At 43.9% G+C, this 20,438-nt stretch overlaps 1 protein-coding gene across 8 annotated transcripts in view; it reads left to right on the forward strand.

Moving 5' to 3' along the window:
- ARHGEF7 (Rho guanine nucleotide exchange factor 7) overlaps nt 1-20,438 on the forward strand; it is a 205,130-nt gene that overhangs the window by 40,549 nt on the left and 144,143 nt on the right. For 6 of the 8 annotated variants that reach the window (XM_049867655.1, XM_049867651.1, XM_049867653.1 and 3 more), the window contains one exon: nt 8,202-8,288. In XM_049867655.1, the coding sequence (XP_049723612.1) occupies nt 8,202-8,288 (87 nt within the window). Of the gene's footprint in view, nt 1-8,014; nt 8,092-8,201; nt 8,289-20,438 lie in introns of those variants that run through there. The other 2 variants (XM_049867656.1, XM_049867660.1) reach the window with 2 other exon arrangements.

Genomic DNA, 20,438 nt, shown 5'->3' on the forward strand with positions numbered 1-20,438 from the left:
GTGTTTAACAGCTGGCTCTCTGCAGTGGGGGTTGGGGGGGCCCTGGTTTGTACTGTTTGCAGATTACCTGTTGCTGTCAAGTTGATTCCAACTCATAGCGACCCTATAGGACAGAGTGGAACTGCCTCATAGGGTTTCCAAGGAGCCGCTGGTGGATTCGAACTGCCAGCCTTTTGGTTAGCAGCCTAAGCTCTTAACCACTGCTCTACATGTGGTGTAAATGTTCCCACCATGGCTGGTTTCAAGCTACCAATGTGATGTCACTAAATACAGAGATGGGAAAAGGTACACACAGTCAGCGCCTGTGAGCTGGGGTGAACAAGCTCCAGCACCCGCTGCAGAGGAGAGCAGAGGAGCCTAGGGGGTGCAGCCCTCAGAGGTCAGCCTCCCAGAGTATAGAGCGGGGTGGTAAAGGGTAGATACGGAGGGTCAGAGACTTTGCAGCACATACGCTGGGGTTTTGGACAGGTCATTTTACCTTTGAGTCCTCTGTTTCCTTGTCTGCAGTAGAACAGAACTGCCTCAGATGCTCTCTCGGGCCCTCTCCACACCTAGGTTCTCTCACTACTCCATGACCAGTGAATCCAGTGACTATTTCACTGTGAGATGCCTGTGGGTCCCTGCACTTGGGGAGCTCATATCTAATGGGGGAGATAAGATGGACCCAAGCAGATCTAGCCATGCATGCTGTAGACAGAACCATAGGTGTTCAGAAAAGGAGGTGGTCTTCTCCAGCTAGGGTAATAAGACTGTTGATGGCAAAGACCTGGGGAGAACTTCTTTCTGTGATTGGGAGTTATGAGTTTCCCAAGTGAGGCCCTGGCACCGGCAGCATCAGTGCATTGTTAGAAACCCAAGTTCTTGAGCTCCACCCCAGACCTACTGAATCAAGCTCTGTGGCAGGGCCTACTAACGTAAGTTACTTCAAGGGTCTCTGATGATGCATCTGTTTGAGACATACTGAGCTGTAGTGTTGCAGTGGTTCCCAAGCCTGGCCGAAAACGAGAATCAGATGGGAGAATTCCAGGCACTCGTGCGCACACACGTGCACGCGTGCGCACACACACACACGCACACTCTTTCTCTCTCCTGGGCTGTACTTCAGATGTACCTCAGTCAGAATCTCCAGCAGCTGGGATCACTGTGGAGTTAAATATTTCCCGGATTTTATAAGCTGTGGTAGTTTTCTACTATTGATTTTAATTGTTGAGGTCACACTGAACCTGTTTAATTATTTGCTTTGTTGGTATCTGCCTGTTCTTGCTTCACACGCAGCTTGCAGCCTTGAACTCTAAACACTTGCAAAGTCTGAGAGAAGGCAGCTGCCTTAGTCGGCACTTTGCTCTGAGGGTAGAGGTGATTGTTCATGGCCTGGAGGAGCGGGTGTGGAGACGAGCTGAGGAGAAGGGGGAGACTGGACAGCTTTGGAGGCCTCTGAAGTCTGACCACAAGGTTGTTTTGTGATTTGGTTTCTAGCAAATCAGTCACACCCTTTGTCAAATATTAAGTATAGAAGCCATATTTTAAAAGAAAATTGCAATGGTTTGGGGACCGTCTATACCTGTGCCTGATTACAATTCTCGATGGAGAAGTGGAAGGTTCACTATTGTGGAGAATCTGGGACAGGATTTCTGGGAAGTGAGTTGGGCAGAATTGTTGGCTAGTTTGAGACCCGAATTGTTTTTTGAATACTTCAGGGGCATGCATTAAGGAGAAACCATCTTGAGTTGAGAAGGCTTCAGTGACTATAAATAAAGCTGGTACTATCATGCATCTACAAGGCTTTTTACAGGCATCTGTTTTCATCTTTCTTACGTAAATACCTAGGAGTGAAATTGCTGGGTCTCAGGGTTGATGTATGTTTAACTTTGTTTGTCAAATGTACCATTTTACACTCCCACCAGCCATGTGAGGGCGTTCCAGTTGCTTTACATCCTTGTCAACACTTGATACTGTCAGACTTTTATTTTATCCATTCTGGTGGGTGTGAAGTGTTATCTGTGGTTTCGATTTGCATTTCTCTGGTGCCTAAGGATGTTGAATGCTTTTTCTTTCATGTGCTCATTGACCATTCATATATCCTTAGCAGAATGCAAAAGGGGACTTAAGCATCTTCCTTTTGTATCATGATATCTCAATAGTATTTTTCTCCACTGACATTTCACCCGTGATCTCAGTTGAACTTAGTCATCATTCTTGAAAGCACTGTGGACTTTTAAAATGTCACATCTTTGAATATGCAGTTCCATCTGTCTTGTCACTCTGTTGGGCCCAACTCAGGTGTCACCTTTTGTGTTGGTGAAGTGTCTGACCCTGTCTAATGTCTACAGAATTTGTTTCCCTCCTTTATGGCTTTGCCCTTTTGTGTGCCAGTCTTCCCTCCCTCCTGAGGGCAGGAACTTTGTCTTACCTTTCTTGGCATCCTCAGTGCTTATCACATGGCCTGCCATGGAGTCAGGCCTAGTAAATATTGTTGAATTAATTATTATTCATTTGATAATGGGAGGCCAACAGCTCTGTAAGAAAGGCTGAGTGCCTTAAATCAGAGATAAGACCGTAGCCCAGAGGGGTCCAATGACTTGTCCAGGATAACACAGCGTGTTTTTAGAGAGACACACTACTTACTATCAAGTTTTGACTCTTGCATTACAGTTTTCCGAACAGCTATGTTGTTTTAGGTACAGAGGTCTTTGAGCTAGCTACATTCCCTGTATGTCTACAGAAAGACTTTGCAAGGGATATACAGGTATGGGGTAGTTTTAAGGGAATCCGTTTTTACATCCTCAGCTTGCGTATCTACTCACCTAGAATGGACTCGCTGAGAAGGAAGGTCAAGGAAGGCTTTCAGCCATCTCTGCTGTCCCACACCCTGCTTAACGAGGTCTCTTCTCCCCCTTCCCAGAAAGGCAGACCTTTCACCCATTTCCTGTCTTCTCAAGGGACAGTGCCTCAAGATGGAAACCATCCAGGGCCTGAAACAAAGGGACAATTAGAAACATCCATAGTGTTGAGAAAGCAAATGATCCCGATAGCTGGAATTGTACAACTGAGGGGTTATTACTACGTTTTAACTTTCACAGAGATTGAAGGTGAGCTGAATCAAGTTGTTAACTGATGAGGTATGATCATATCTGATTTTTTGCTATAACTCAGGTTTCAAAGACTAAGCTACATCATAACAGAACTCCTTCCATTCCCGTGTATCTTTGTGAATGAGGTGTCTCAGTGTTTGCAGAGCAAAACAAAACAAAGCCCAAGACAGGAGTAGAATTGATACTGCACCGTATCTCATTCTGTCAATAAGTGATAGTTATCCATGAGTAAATGCCTAATTACAAAAAAGACCTATAGATCTCATCAAAATATACATTTCCAGATAAAATTTTACTTTTTATGTTTGATAATTATTTTACGTGAAAAGCTGTAATTTATTGTTTCCATTTGTGTACTCATAATGCTGGTATAAATTCAACTCAGGAAAAAAAACACTCAGATAGTTTAATAATCTGAAGTGTGTATGTTTAGGTTTTTTGCAAAATAGTGTGATCAGTGAGGCTTTCTATCATAAAAATATATTACATTAGGATACCATTATGTGGGGATAAGTGGAGTGGAAACAAGTTATAAGAGAAAAGAATAAATATAAAATTTTGATGTTAGTGGAGCCCTGGTGATGCAGTGTTTAAGAGGTTGGCTACTAACCAAAAGATCGGCAGTTCGAATCCACCAGGCGTTCCTTGGAAGCCCTGTGGGGCAGCTCTACACTCTGCTATAGGATCGCTTTGAGTCAGAATCGACTCGACAGCAATGGGTTTGGTTCTTGTTTTTTTGACTTTTAAAGAATAAATTTTTGAGATGGAAGATGAGTATTAAATGTCTGTGGTATTTAGATTCCTTGGAGATACACACACACGTGCACACATTTCTTTGCTTTTTCATTTTTGTGTTTTTTTCTTTTGATTTATTATTCCAAAAAGCTTTATTTTTTATTTCACTTTCTGACTCTGTGCTTGTGCCTTCACACTTTCCCAACCATTTTCTGGTGAAGGAGGAAATCATACCTGATCCTGTCACGGACACCTCTGTCACACATGGAACACCGTAGGCCCTGCTCACACGTGTGTATTTGTGTGCTTTGGGTGTCCTCTGTCACACATGGAACGCCGTAGGCCCTGCTGACAGGTGTGTGTGTGCTTTGGGTGTCCTCTGTTACTCATACATGGAACACCGTAGGCCCTGCTGACAGGTGTGAGTTTGTGTGCTTTGAGTGTCCTCTGTCACATATGGAACGCCGTAGGCCCTGCTGACAGGTGTGAGTTTGTGTGCTTTGGGTGTCCTCTGTCACACATGGAACACTGTAGGCCCTGCCGACACGTGTGTTTGCGTGCTTTGGGTGTCCTCTGTTACTCATACATGGAACGCCATAGGCCCTGCTGACAGGTGTGTGTTTGTGTGCTTTGGGTGTCCTCTGTCACACATGGGAACACTGTAGGCCCTGCTGACACGTGTGTGTGTGTGCTTTGGGTGTCCTCTGTCACACATGGAACACTGTAGGCCCTACTGACGTGTGTGTGTGTGCGCACTTTGGGTGTCCTTTGTCACACATGGAACACTGTAGGCCCTGCTGACACGTGTGTGTGTGCTTTGGGTGCCATCTGTCACACATGGAATACCATAGGCCCTGCTGACATGTGTGCGTTTGTGTGCTTTGAGTGCCCTCTGTCACACAAGGAACACTGTAGGCCCTGCTGACACGTGTGTGTTTGTGTGCTTTGGGTGTCCTCTGTTACTCATACATGGAACACCGTAGGCCCTGCTGACAGGTGTGTGTGTGCTTTGGGTGTCCTCTGTCACACGTGGAACACTGTAGGCCCTGCTGACATGTGTTTGTGTGCTTTGGGTGTCCTCTGTTACACATGGAACACCGTAGGCCCTGCTGACAGGTGTGTGTGTGTGTGCTTTGGGTGTCCTCTGTCACACGTGGAACACTGTAGGCCCTACTCACACGTTTGTGTGTCCTGTGTCACACGTGGAACACTGTAGGCCCTGTTGACATGTGATTGTGTGCTTTGGGTGTCCTCGGTCACACATGGAACACTGTAGGCCCTGCTGACATGTGATTGTGTGCTTTGGGTGTCCTCTGTCACACATGGAACACTGTAGGCCCTGCTGACACGTGGGTGTTTGTGTGCTTTGGGTGTCCTCTGTCACACATGGAACACTGTAGGCCCTGCTGACACGTGATTGTGTGCTTTGGGTGTTCTCTGTCACACTTGGAACACTGTAGGCCCTGCTGACACATGTGTGACTGTGTGCTTTGGGTGTCCTCATCAGAAGTTAAGGGCTCATAGCACAAAACCCTCAGGGTCAACATGGGCATGTGCCGCACGCAGATTTGGGTGCCTTTCCAGCCTTTTTGTTATACAGCAAACAATTCTGTTACCAGGGGTTCAAAATAGTCTTAGTTTTATTGGAGGGTGTATTGTAGGACAGTCTAGGACATTACCTCGAACGGTAGACCATTTTGAGTGCCAAACCCTGGTGGCATAGTGGTTAAGAGCTATGGCTGCTAACCAAAAGGTCGGCAGTTAGACTCCACCAGCTGGTCCTTGGAAACCATATTGGGCAGTTCTACTCTGTCCTATAGCGTTGCTATGAGTCAGAATAGACTCGACGGCACTGGGTTTTGAGGCATTCAAAAACTTGGATCCACAATCAACGCCCATGGAAGCAGCAGTCCAGAAGTCAAAGGACGTATAGCATTGGGCAAATCTGCTGCAAAAGACCTTTTTAAAGTGTCAAAAAGCAAAGACGTCACTTTGAAGACTGAAGTGTGCCTGACCCAAACCCAAAAAACCCCACCATGGTATTTTCAGTCATCTCATATGCATGTGAATGGTGGACAATGACTAAGGAAGACCCAAGAAGAACTCACACCTTTGAATTATGGTGCTAGTGAAGAACGTTGACTATACCATGGACTGCCACAAGGACAAACAAATCTGTCTTAAGAATGAACAAATCTGTCTTGGAAGAAGCACAACCAGAATGCTCCTTAGAAGTGAGGATGACGAGACGTTGTCTCACCTACTTTGGACATGTTATCAGGAAGGACCAGTCCCTGGAGAAGGACATCATACTTGGTAAAGCAAAGGGGTCATCCAAAAAAAGGAAGACCCTCAACGAGATGGACTGACACAGTGGCCCCGACAATGGCATCAACGTAGCCATGATTGTGAAGGTGGAGCAGGCCTGGGAGGATCCAGCAGTGTTTTGTTCTGTTGTACATCGGGTCTCTATGAGTCGGAACCGACGCAACAGCACCTAACAGCAACAAGAGGCATCATCCCCAGAAGAGCTGAATATATATTTTTTAAAAAGGACATAACAGTATGATTTTAAAATGCCAGTATTAGTACATTAGAAATAACATCCTTTGCAACTATTTAAAATTATGAGGAGACAATTTTGATGTTAAATACATATGTGTGAGTGGTACATAATTTTTCGGAATTCTTTCAGGGAGAAGAGAAGCAAAAAAGTGCAAAGAATAATTGGATTAGGCAACTCTGGTTTTGCTGTTGCATTGAAAAAACGAAACTGTTAGATTTGGAGAGATACATGTCAGCAATTTCTCATAAGAATCTTTCAACTGTAGGAAAAAAAAATGATGCCCCATCTGGTCCCTCTTCGCCTCCCTTGACACCTGGTTTTGATTTGTATTTTAAAAGACTGGAACATTGAGCAATGAAACCGCAGCCTTCCTGAGAACGGCCTGATGGAATACCGTGATGTCCCCCTAGAGGACTGGACAAAAATGCCTCGAATGTCCTCAAATGCTGGAGTTCTGGACTGTGCTTCAGTGTAACTGCCAGCACTTAATATTTTCGTATGCAGTTCAGAATGTAAATTTTCTTCATAACCAGTTGAAATCCTCCTTAGATAAAAAATTAGCCTTTGTCTCAGGTTTCTCCCTCCATTACTCTTCATAATTTGGTACTGGCCTGATTTTCTTAGTTTCTTGCCACGTGTAGCCTGTGGCCCTCACAATGCCAGACTTGGAAGGAACCCCATAAATGCACTAGGCAGTCTACAGCGCCCCATCTTCTCAGCTCTTGCCTCTCAGGAGGCTCCATAAACCAACATTTCTCCCCAGCTGACTTATTGGCTGATTTGGTCAATCATTCATGAAGCACATTGTGCCTGTATTGCAGAAAACGTTGCACGTTAGTCACAACGTGCAGTTTATGTTGCTAAGTATTTCCAACCATAGCACTGGAATAATTGTCCCTAACCCTGACTCACTGCATTGGGCAAATCTGCTGCAGAAGACCTCTTTAAAGTGTCCAAAAGCAAAGACGTCACCTTGAGGACTAAGGTGCCCCTGACCCAAGCCTTGGTGTTTCCAATTGCCTCCTGTGCATGTGAAAGCTGGACCATGAGTAAGAAAAACCAAAGAAGAATTGCTGCATTTGAATTATGGTGTTGGAGGAGAGTATTGACTATACCATTGCGCTGCCAGAAAAATGAACAAATTTTGTTTTGGAAGAAGTACAGCCAGAATGCTCCTTACGAGCAAGGATGGTGAGACTTCTCTCATTTACTTTGGACACGTTATCAGGAGGGATCAGTCCCTGGAGAAGGACATCATGCTTGGTAGAGAAGCAGTGAAAACGGCAGACCCTCCACGAGATGGACTGACACGGAGGCTGCGACAACGGGCTGAAGCAATGACGGCGAGGCTGGCGTAGGACCAGGCAGCGCTTCGTTGTTGTACTTATAGGGTCGCTGAGTCGGAACCGCCTGGACGGCACCTAACAACATGCCCCAGCCGGGCTGGGCGAGGACAACAGGAGAAACACCGCGTCCTTCCCCGGGCGTGCTCCCCCGGCCCCCTACGGAGCTGCTCGCGCCCCTCGGGGCCGCCCAGGCAGCGCTGCGCCCCGGGAGCCACGCGCCAGAGCGAGGTCGCGCGCCGAGCAAGGGTCGCGGGCCGGGCGTGGCGCGGCCTGAGTGCGTCACTTCCGGCGCCAGGCCCACTTCCTGGTGAGGGAAGGGCAGAGGGATTGGTGCAGCCGAGGAGAAGGGAAGGTGAGGAGCGGTGGCTCTCCTCCCGCGCCGCGGCGGCCGGGGAAGGGGGCTGCGGGGCCGGGGGCGCGGGCGTCCGCGGCCTGGCTCAGCGCTTGTGCTCTGTGTTCCAGGTCTACCCGGAGCCCCGGAGCGAGGGCGAGTGTCTCAGCAACATCCGCGAGTTCCTGCGAGGCTGCGGGGCCTCCCTGCGCCTGGAGGTGAGCGCCGAGGGCGGCGGGGCGCGTGCGGGGCCGCCGGGAGCCTTCCCGAGGGCCGGGGGCGGCGGGGACCCGGTGGGCGTCGGGGCCCGGCCTCCTGGGGTTAGGGGTGTGGAGCGGGGCGTCGGGCGCCTTCCCGAGGGCCGGGGGCGGCGGGGACCCGGTGAGCATCGGGGCCCAGCCTCCTGGGGTTAGGGGTGTGGAGCGGGGCGTCGGGGGCCTTCCCGAGGGCCGGGGGCGGCGGGGACACGGTGGGCGTCGGGGCCCGGCCTCCTGGGGCCGGGGGTGTGGAGCGGGGCGTCGGGGCGTCCCCGGGCGGGGAGGAGCCGGTGTGCTGCAAACCCAGTCTTTGCCCTGGCTCCTCTGGGGAAGTAGTGGGCGTAAAGCTGCTGGGGACATCATTTCACCAACCATTTGTTCTGTCGGGAGCGGGGGTCGATCTCTCGGCACCTGCCTCATCCGTAGCCCTTTCTAAGGAATTCTCTCAGGTCCCGCTTCCAGGTGTGGGTCGGTCGGTCAGAGTTCTCAGCAGCGGGTTAGACAAAGCCGAGCAGAAATGGGATGGGCCAACCCCCGCCCACATCACTCCTTTCTCTGCCTTTTCTTCCTCAGACCGGAGATGCTAACATTTAATGTTTAAAGAGTTGATGTTAACCCGTGTCTGGGATTTATGAAATAGATGGTTTCAGGGGGCATACTCGGTGGGTTGTCACCTTATGTAGCATACTATTTTGTCGGTGTATTGTCTTTTCAGTCTTGCAGTGCCAGCAGGCCTTTTAGTGCCAGCTTTCTGGGGTTTTCTCTCTTTCATCGCATTTTGCCATTTCTAGTTTTTGTTATTCTTAGGGCAGCACTTTACATTAGAAATCTAACTTTTCTTGGGAGCTGCAGGCTGATGTGGTTGCGGTCAGTTCCATATTTAAATCTTCCCTTTTTATCTGCTACTTTACCACTCTGAATTTTAGTTTCCTTATCTGAGATTTGAGACAAGTAATACCAAGCTCTTAGGTAACAGAACCTGCTAGGTAAGATCACCCAATCAGTTTTAAAAGCAGAGAAAAACACACTGTTTCTGTAAGGTCTTCTCATCTGTTGTACCAACTTTGTCCTTTAACAGTACAACCTTCTTACTGGGTTTTGATAATATGCTTTAGTTTGTAGCGGGTTTTACTTTTTCTTGACGTTTGTTGTGGCATTTTATTCTCTTTAAACCGTTGAGTTTTGTTTATTTCCTGTAGTAAATTTGAACCTCAGTTGGTCCACATTAAGGTTATAACCTGACAACTTCAATGTAAGACTTTTTGAAGAGGTATTGTTTTAAAGAAAAGTTGAATGTTAAAAAATACTTGTCATATTTAGTTTTCCAAAGGTTGCTGTTGAAGTTTTTACACAGCAACTGTATTAAATAGTTGAAGATTTATTTAAATCTGCACTGGAAGAGAATTTATGTTCACTGACGTATCACAGGCATCTAGCACGTAGTAATAAGTATTTTTTATCAATTAAATCCTGGAAGCAAGAATGGTGAGACCTTGCCTCACGTACTTTGACTATGTTGTCAGAAGGGACCTGTCCCTGGACAAGGACATCATGCTCGGTGAAGTAGAGGGTCAGCGAAAAAGAGGAAGGCCCTCTACAAGATGAACTGACACAGTGGCTGCAAGAACGGGCTCAAGCGTAGCAATGACTGTGAGGACGGGGCAGGACTGGGCAGTGTCTCCCTCTGTTGTACACAGGGTCGCTGTGAGTTGGAACCGACCCTGAGGCACCTAACAGCAAATCGATCGAATAAGCTTGAATTTGTAGTTGATAGCAAGTACATTTCCTTTTAAAGAAAAAATTAACTGTGACTTATTTTCTATTTTAAAAGAATAAATATCTCATAAATTTAAAATGGAGGCAAATTAGGTTAACAGTCTTTTAAACTGAGTTATAAGTCAGGCTTAAAACTCCTGATTACCTAACAGAGAATAAAAGTAAAATTACGGTGAGAAAACAACACATCAAAGACCTCATAGGTTATCCAGTCATTGTGATTTTTGGGAAGTTACCCTGAAAAAGGAACTCTGTAGGGCATGGATTTAATTTGTACTTCCAGACTTTGTTTTGATCTGTTGTGTGAAGAAATAGGCCTGTTCTCTGAAGACTTGGTTTTGGATGTGGACTACAGTGTAGCATTTCACCAATATTTTTAAAGAAAAATAGGGAGTGAGGGGGAAGGACCTTGCATTTTTCGAAATGCTTTCTAACCCAAACCACACCCACTGCCCTGAGTTGATTCTAATGCCTAGTGGCCCTATGAGAAAGAGTAGAACCGCCCTGTAGGGTTTTCTAGGCAGTAGATCTTTACGGAAGCAGACTGCCACATCTTTCCCCAACAGAGTGGCTGGTGGGTTTGAACCACTGACCCTTTGGTTAGCACTTTAACCACTGCGCCACCCAAAAACAAACCAAACTGTTGAGTTTGGTTTGCTGTCAAGTTGATTCTGACTCATAGCGACCCTATAGGACAGAGCAGAACTGCCCCATAGGGTTTCCAAAGAGCGGCTGGTGGATTTGAACTTCCGGTTGGTTAGCAGGCGAGCTCTTAACCTCTGTGCCACCTGAAATGCGTTCTAGGCTTTACATATTTCATTTTCACAAAATTTTGAAAGATGAGAGCCTGCCAAGAAGCATAGTGAAATTATAAATATGGATACCTTAAGTTTTAAATTAGTTTTCTGTAGTTAAGTGTCAAGGTACTTTTTTCCAGGGTTTAGTTCAGACAGAATTGTTTGTAACAGAACGTTGTGGTATAGGTATTTTCTTATTTACTGCCGTTTTAAACTACCCTGAGATTTTCTAAAGGTGAAGAAGAACTGAACTTTATAGCTACTATCAGTTATTTTAATGCGTACACATCTTAATTAGCTGTAGAAAATCAGATATTCCCTGCTGAGTTGTTCTGATTATGAAAGGCGTTTTATAAATTAATTTTAAAGAAGTATTGTGCTGTTTGCATTTATTGTTAAACTTTGAACGGTAATTTAGGTTTTAAGATGGAAAAATTTTTAAAAAGGAAGCGTGCACATACAAATCAGGTAACCTTTTCATTTTTACTATTAAAATTTTTTTTGCTACCTATCTTATTTGAATCTCTTTTGTTTCTTTAAAAATATGTAAAATATGTAAAAATATGCAGTTTGATAAGAATGTAGTTTTTTTCCCCCCATTTCTAATTATGTCGGGTAAGATCTTATACAGGAGCCCTGGTGGCACAGTGGTTAGGCACTCAGCTGCTGAACAAAAGGTTGGCAGTTGGAACCCACCAGCCATTCCTCGGAAGAAAGATGTGGCAGTCTGCTTCCATAAAGATTAAAGCCCTGAAACCCTATGGGGCAGTTCTGCTGTGTTCCATAGGGTCACTATGAGTCAGAATTGACTAGATGGCAGTGTGTTTGATTTTAGTTTGGTGTAAGATCTTACGAAACATGAACCTGCTTAGGACTATGTATGTCTTGTTGTTAGGTGCTGTTGAGTCGGCTGTGACTCAGAGCAGACGTTATGTGTAACAGAACTAAATGTTGCCTGGTTCTGCTTTGAGCCCGTTGTTGCAGCCACTGTGTTTACCCATCTCATTGAGGGTCTCCCTCTTTCGCTGACTGTCTACCTTACCAAGCGTGATGTTCTTCTCCAGGGACTGGTCCCTCCTTGTGATGTGTCCAAAGCAAGCAAGACGATGTCTTATCATCCTCACTTTTAACACGTTTGTTGTTATCGTTAGGTGCTGTTCAGTGGATTCTGACTTGTCGTGACACCGTATGACAGATTACAGCCTAGAAAACCCGGTCCTGTATGGTTTTTCTAGGATATAACCTTTATGGAAGCAGATTGCTAGATCTTGCTCCCGCTAAGCCACTGGGTGGTTTTGAACCACCAGCTTTTGGTTAGCCAGCCCAGCTCTTAACTCTTGTGCCACCAGGGCTCCTTAACATGGGTCTAGGTGATTACATTTAGTACTTACCTTGAAACGTTTACTGATAAAAGCACCATAATTCTGTATGACTACTGTTAAGAATATTATATGGCCATGCGTCGTCTAACGTCCACGATATGTTCTGTGAAATACGAGGGGAGGTGATTTGTTTACTGATAAAAGAACCATAGTTCTGTATGACTACTGTTAAGAATATTATACGGCCATGCATCATTTGATGTCCACGATATGTTCTGTGAAATACAGCCGTGCATCGTCTAACGTCCGCGATGTGCCTTGTGAAATACGGCCGTGTGTCGTATAATGTCCGCGATGTGTGTTGTGAAATATGAGGGGAGGTGATTTGGGTGTTGTGCAAACACAGTAGGAAGGTCCTGTCAGGCATTCGCGTCCAGAACAAGAAGGTGTTCATATTCAAAATTCCACGGGGCAGATAACCTGCTTTTCCAGGTAGTTTATCTAAGATTTCAGCACATTCTTCTACTGCCTTCCCATCAGGCCTCGCAGAGTCACCACTCACTTGGACGTTACGCAGCGAGAAACGTTGGACGTGCTTGAGCCACCCAGAGCTAGCGCTGAATTTGGTCTTGTCCTGTGGTCCTGCTTTTGTTTCAAGCATCTTGAATAAGCTTTGCGTCTAAGTGGTTGTCAGCGTGCTGAGAGGGATTCTCTTTTGTGTTTGGTCCTCAGTCCACATTCTTAGTGATTTCTCCTGTCTGATAGTGGGTTCCTCCCACATTTTTGTTAGCCTTGTAGCTTTCAGTGGAGATGATCCTTTAACAGCTTGGAGAATTTTTTCTTTGTTTTTGAGGATCGTCGTGATTGTCGAGGGCAGCCTGCCTAAATCAGCTATGTCCCGTTTTCCCATCGGGATTTTGAACTCCATTATAACCTTATGGGGTCATCGACATTGCCTGAACGGATGTTGTGTGCTTTTGACTGTATTTAGAAACGCTACCTTGCCTGGAATCATGAGGACTGAACTTGTCATAGATCATATATACAGTATTATCAGGTGGTTGAGAAGAGCTTCCTCCTGGTGGCCTAGTCCTGTCCTTTGTAGTTATCCAGAGTTTCCATCTGGTCTCTCTGCTTTCAGTTACCAGTTAGGATACCTGTTATTTGTTATTGTATGACACTTTCTAAATGACTTTCAGATGTCATCTTATTTTCTTCTCGAACAGTGTTATGAGTAATCACAGACCTTGTTTTACAAATAAGGAAACACAGCCTAGCAGTTAGTTCTCAGTATTAATTGCCTGCATGAACCGCTGTTGAAGCTTTAAAAAAAATACTGATGTCCCATCTCCAGAAGTTGTAGGTTCAGCTGGTCGTTGGGGGTAGCAGAGATATGGGAGTCTCCATGCCAGAACTAAAGACACGAAGTGGGGCTGTACAGCCACTGAGTGAGACTGGTAGTAGCTGAGCTAGGGCCAGGATCTAGATCTTTGGACTTCATTTAGGTGCGTTTTTCACTACACTGTGTGTTGTGTGGCTTGCTGACCCTTCCTTGAGAAGCAAGTAATTTCAGGTTTTGAAATTGAAACACTGAGCACATTATTTTTCATGTTATACTCATTGCATAAATTGCTTACAGTTACAAAGTGATTTATTTATATTAAATGACTGAAGATAACCCAGAAGAGGTAGATTTATGTGGGGAAGATGACGCTACAGTTATTTGTGCTTAAGACTGAAAGAATACAATTGATTCGCCTGACCGTGAGATTGCTTAAGATGAAGTGTTTTGATGTTTATACTTTAAGACTAATTTGGTGGCACTTTAAAGATTTTTTTTTTTTTTTTTACCGGAATCAATGGTGAACTTGTTCATGTCAGATTTACGTCTTTGCCAACTTTGATGTTTTGCTTATTTTTCTGTTTAACAAATTTCTATCTTATGGTTAAGAATTATTAGTTTCCTAGACATTTTTACTTTTGTCACCGTTAATAGCAGTTGGCATAGTCTCAGTAAATTTTTACAAAAAGTCAAGTTTGCATCACGTTCTGAGAATGGTGTACATGATGCCGAATAGCAGAAAGCAAGCTTGCTGTGATGTGGATGCTGAATGGTTAGCTAGGCATATTCATAGCTCCCGGCTGCAACTTGGATCTTTAGCAAAATTCTCGTGCCTTGGACAGGGTTCTCTCTCACCTGTCAATGGTTGCACATGAGATCAAGTGTGTGCATATAAGGGTCTGGTTGCCAGGGTTTGTATCCTGGCTATGCCACTTGTTAGCTGTGTCATCTTGGTAAAGTTACTTTTTCTCTGTGCCTCAGTGTCTCTAAAATGGGGAGAATAATAATTCCGTTTGTTAGGATTAAGTGAATTAATGTAAAGCATGTAGAACAATGCCTAGCACATTCTAGATGTTAATTAAATATTAGTTATTATAGTTATCATCATCATCACTTCTTGTAGTTTGAACCACTTGGCTGCGTATTTTTTTACATCCTTATCCGGTAATCCATAATCATTATATAAAATCCAGGAAATAGAGAAACGTAAGAAGAAAATGGATATTTATATAATGCTGTAATTTAGAGATAGTTGATGTTAACAGTAGCATATGTGTGAAGTGAGAGGCACTCCCACCTTCTCTGCCAGTTTTGTGGTAAGGACCAGCAGGAATCCGGTCCCCAGAAGATGAGGGTTGACCAGTCCACCACACCTTTCCACTTCTCATCCTCGTAGCCAGCAACCCTCGTGGCACTGTCTCTCTGACCCAAGCTCGGAGCTTACAAGTTAAAAGGACACTGTCCTTCAGACTGCCAAATAAGCAGATGCCAGCCGCAGGTTTGGGGAGTCCACATGTTACCCCAACCTTCTGCTCTATTGGCCACAAACTTGGAGTTGGTTTTCCACTGCCCTTCAGGATGCCAGCTGCCAGCTGGGGAGTCCACAGGACACTGTAACTTCCTGCTCTGCTGGATTGTACTGCCCTTTGGGTTCAGTGATTCGCGGGAAGGACTTGAGGAATCCCACAGAGAGTATACCATATCACAGCCCAACAATATGCAAACAAAGAGACATGCAAGGTGAGGTTCTGGGAGGGTTCCCAGCCCAGAACTTCCATGCCACAAGGGATGCACTAGCCTTCTGAGAGCAGATGTTTTGACAGCCAGGAAACCCCTAGCCTCTGGAGTCAAGGCTTTTATTGGCCAGTCCTGTTTGTAGGCTAAATTATGCCTCCTGAGGCTAGTTGATATCGGCCTTCTAGGTGAGTGTTTTCTGGTCTGGCCAGCACAAATTCTCAGGTGTGGCCTGGAAATCCTAGACCAAGGCACCTCAGTTATTGCAATGGTTATTTCTCTGGAGCCAAGGATAAAGGTCACCTTGTTCTTCTTGTTAGGTGCTGTCAAGTTGGTTCTGACTCAGAGCAGCCTTACGTACAACAGAGCAGAATACTGTCCAGTCTTGTGCCATCCTCAGTTGTTGTTATGCTTGAGCCCATTGTTGCAGCCACTGTGTCAGTCCATCTCATGGAGGGTCTTCCTCTTTTTCTCTGACCCTTTACCAAGCATGATGTCTATCTCCAGATAACGTTTACAGAGTACATGAGATGAAGTCTCACCATCCTCACTTCCAAGGAGCACTCTAGCTGTATTTCTTCCAAGACAGACTTGTTCATTCTTCAGGCATTCCATGGTATATTCCGTATTCTTTGCCAACACCAAAATTCAAAGGCATCAATTCTTCTTTGGTCTTCCTTATTCATTGTCCGCTTTTACATGCACGTGAGGCGATTGAAAACACCATGGCTTGGGGCAGGCACACCTTAGTCTTCAAAGTGACATATTTGTTTTTGACAACTTTAAAGAGGTCTTTTGCAGCTGATTTGCTCAGTGCAGTATGTCGCTTGATTTCCTGACTGCTGCTTTCATGAGCGTTGATTGTGGATCCAAGTAAAATGAAATCCTTGATATCGTCAGCCTTTCTCCATGTATCTTGATGTTGCCTCTTCGTCCAGTTGTGAGGATTTTCGTTTTCTTTATACTGAGGTGTAATCCATACTGAAGGCTAGTCTTTGGTCCTTATCAGTAAGTACATCAAGTCCTCTTCCCTTTCAGCAGGCAAATTGTGTCATCTGCATATTGAAGGTTGTTAACGAGTCTTTCTCCAATCCTGATGATTTGTCGTTCTTCATATAGCCCAGCTCCTTGGATTATCTGTTGAGCATACAGATTGAATAGGTGGGGTGAAAGGATGCAGCCCTGATGCACATCTTTCCTGATTTTAAACCATGCAGTATCCCCTTGTTCTGTTCAAACGACTGCCTTTTGGTCTATGTACAAGTTCCACATGAGCACAATTAAGTGTTCTGGAATTCCCATTCTTCTTAACGTTATCTGAAATTTGTTATGATCCACACAGTTGAATGCCTTTGCATAGTCAATAAAACACAGGTAAACATCTTCCCGGTATTCTCTGCTTTCAACCAAGACCCATCTGACATATCAGCAGTGATAGCCCTCGTTCCTAGTAAGGCCACCTTACTTTGGGTAACACTAGGTCCATTACCCTACAATGTATGTGTTAGCATGTATCTTATAGTATGTTGTTGTGTGCCATCAAGTCATTTTCAAGTCATAGCGATCCTGTATGACAGAGGGTTTCCTAGGCTGTAAATCTTTATGGGAGCAGATTGCCAGGTCTTTTCTCCTGTGAAGCTGCTGGTGGTTCAAAACACCAACTTTTCCGTTAGCAGCCACACGTTTAACCATTACACTAGTAATAGTAGTATATTATTATATGTGTATAGTATAATATCAGTGTACATATTTCTTTTTTCCATATATAAATGTGCTTTTTATATATCCTTGTTGTCATGGTGTACATGTTTCATAATATGCTTTAGCTTACTATAGGGTGACTATTTTTCTGTGTTAAATGTTTGTCTACTACTTATTTCTAATGGCTGCCTAAAGTTAGGTTGGAAACGCTGGTGGTGTACTGGTTAAGAGCTGCGGCTGCTAACCAAAAGAATAGGCAGTTCGAATCCAGCAGCCACTCCTTGGAAACGCTTTGGGGCACTACTGTGTCCTATAGGGTTGCTGTGAGTTGGAATTGACTCAACAGCAATGGGTTTTTTTTTTAAAGTGAGGTTGCCATGAATCAGAGTCCTTGATGACAGCTAGCTTGGTAATGGCAGTTCCTGGTAATAATTTGCACTTTTGGATGTAGAGGTTGTTTTAATTTTTTACTGTTATAAACAGTGAGCTGTATGATGAACATTTCTATACAAAATCCTCATCCTAGAATATCTCTGTAGGATAAATTCCCAGATAACGGCATTCTGTGTCAAATACAGGGACTTGTTTTTTTTTTTTAAATCATTTTACTTTGCCAATAGCAATATATGAGAATATTCCTTTCCACTCTTGTACCTTGATTTACTAGCAGTTACTTTAAGTGTGTTTTTTTTCCCCCAGGAGATTGGAGACTTCTCAAGGACAACCATTTTGCCTTTTTTTTTTCTAAATCCAAAATGCCCATTGTATTTCCAGGCATGTGGTAAAATAAAATAAATGTGAGGTGCTCAAGATTTCCTGTGTGAATTTTTCAGAGAGGATGTGAAAGAGAAGCTCCTAGAATAGAAAATAAAAGTTGGAAACTTTGGACATTTGCGTGACTGTTTTCTAGTCGTAATACAAGTAATCTCTGACATGGCTCTGCTAGAGATAGCTCTTTTTGTACGAGTGGGAAAGCTGGTTATAGGGAAGCACGTTTAAAAAACAAAATGTTTATTGTGCTTCAAGTGGACGTTTACAAACCGAGTCGGACTCTCATACAAAAATTTATAAACATCTTGCTCTGTACTCCTAATTGCTCTCCCCCTAATGACACAGCGCACTCCTTCCCTCCGCACTCTCTTTTCGTGTCCATTCGGGCAGCTTCTAACCCTCTCTGCCCTCTCATCTCCCCTATAGACAGGAGATACCAACATAGTCTCATGTGTTTACTTGATCTAAGAAGCCCGTTTTTCCCCAGTATCATTTTCTATCCCATAGTCCAGTCCAATTAGGGAAGCACATTTTGAGACTATAAAGGTGAGATAGTTCCTTTTCTCTTGTCTGTATGAGTGATTAGGTTTTCATTTTTTCCCTTTAAAGTTGAGAGTGTTGAAAAGTGCTCAGGCTGACATTTTCAGCATTGTAATGAGTTGGAATAATTTAATGAGTTAAGGGTGAAGTATTAGAAAATAAATTGCTCCATGTATTTCTAAAAAAAGTTACTTCTCTTGGATATCGCTGAAAAACATGTTGTTGTTAGGTGCCATCGAGCCTGTTCCGACTCATAGCGACCCTGTATGTACGACAGAACGAAACGCTGCCCAGTCCTTGACCGTCCTCACAATGGTTGTTGTGCTTGAGCCCGTTGTTGCAGCCACAGTGCCAGTCCATCTTGCTGAGGGTCTTCCTCCTTTCCACTGACCCTCTGCTTTACCAGTCTTGCTATTTATTATGCTTCTTTGCCTAATCTTCAGTTCTCTTCTAGATCCTTATCCAAGGTTATGATTTAGATTTTGACCAAAAGAATAGTTAAAAAATAATACTAAGGGAGTTAAAACACGGGACCACTTATGCTGAAACCTAATCAGAACTTGTTGATGTGGGCTTAAGAATTATTTGGGATAAAACCAGAACTAAATCTCCGTGGTCCTCTCTGTGTAGAAATGGAATGCCCCACCCAATCTCTACCTTTGTCCTAGATTCAGACAGACGTGTAGTTAAGCCGTTTGTTAAAACTTTGCATGGAAGATTTTAAGAAGGGTTGTAAGGTGTGTTTGAGGCCACATACCAGTCTTCGTTTTTAATTAGTCATCTTTTATACTGTTGACTCAGTGGTAAGTTGGAAGTGGTTGGTTAGTACATGGAATTTATTGACTGATTAAAGAGTTGACTAATTGAGGAATTCTTAAAGTCAGTTTATTCATGTCTTCGTTATAACTTGCTTTTAGTTAAGGAAGTTAAAATTATTAAATGAGTTAAATGATTTAAAAGAACCATTTTGGGAGAGGAAATGAGTAACTAGTCTCTCAATACTTTCTAGACACTTAAAGGCAAAGAAACGCAGGTTCCGTTCAGACATGCTAGTTGTATTTTAATTTCACTTGGTAAAAAGTGTGAAAGTTTACCTTCTGTCTTATATCTTAGCTTCTTGCTAAATAATTTTATAGGATGGGTATAGTGTCATCTTTTTTCTTTAAATTGTGATTGAGAGTTACAGGATAAATTAGTTTCTCACTGAGCAGTTAGTACACAAATTGTTTCGTGACGTTGGTTGCTAGTGTCATCTCTTTATCCAGGCTGGTTTTCTAGTGTAGAGAGCTAGACTCTCCCCTTCTATTTCACATGTTTGGAGTATCTTACTGTCTTCATCAGTGCCATCCAATAGAAATATAATATGAGCCACATAGACAATTTTAAGTTTTCTAGTAACTGCATTTAAAAAGGAAAGAGAACATAGGAAATTAATTTTCATAATACATTTTATTTAATCCAGCGTATCTGTTGGGTTAAACCTGGTGGCGTAGTAGTTAAGTGCTATGGCTGCTAACCAAAGGGTCGGCAGTTCGAATGCGCCAGGCGCTCCTTGGAAACTCTATGGGGCAGTTCTACTCTGTCCTATAGGGTCGCCATGAGTCGGAATCGACTTGACGGCACTGGGTTTTTTTGGGTATCTGTTGTATTATTTCAACGTGTAATTAATATAAAAATATTGATTAGATCTTTTACTTTCTTTTTTCATATTAAGTCATTAAAATCAATTTTTGATTTGGATTAGCCATGTTTCAAGCTCTCAACAGCTCCACGTGGCTAGTGGCTCCCATGTTGTACAGCACAAATCTAGATCATTTTAGGAGGCTGAAGAAGACACAGTAATCTTTGAAATTAAACGGAACCAACATTTGTCGAGTATAAATTACGTGCCTAGGCATCTCCTATATACTATTTTGTTTGATTTCCACCAATGTCCCTGCAGAGAAGGTGGTAGTTTCTCCATTTTGCAGAACAGGGCATTGAGACTTGAAGTGGTTGAGAGGTTCCAGTTTACAGGTAAGTGGAATAACCAGGATTTAAACTCAAATCTGTCTTGGCTCCACAGATTGGGTTCTTCTTATGCCCCCCCCCCCCCCGCATTTGGAGTTATCTGAGCTATTTAACCACA

The sequence above is a fragment of the Elephas maximus genome, chromosome 23 (assembly GCF_024166365.1).
Source record: "Elephas maximus indicus isolate mEleMax1 chromosome 23, mEleMax1 primary haplotype, whole genome shotgun sequence".
Taxonomy (NCBI): domain Eukaryota; kingdom Metazoa; phylum Chordata; class Mammalia; order Proboscidea; family Elephantidae; genus Elephas; species Elephas maximus.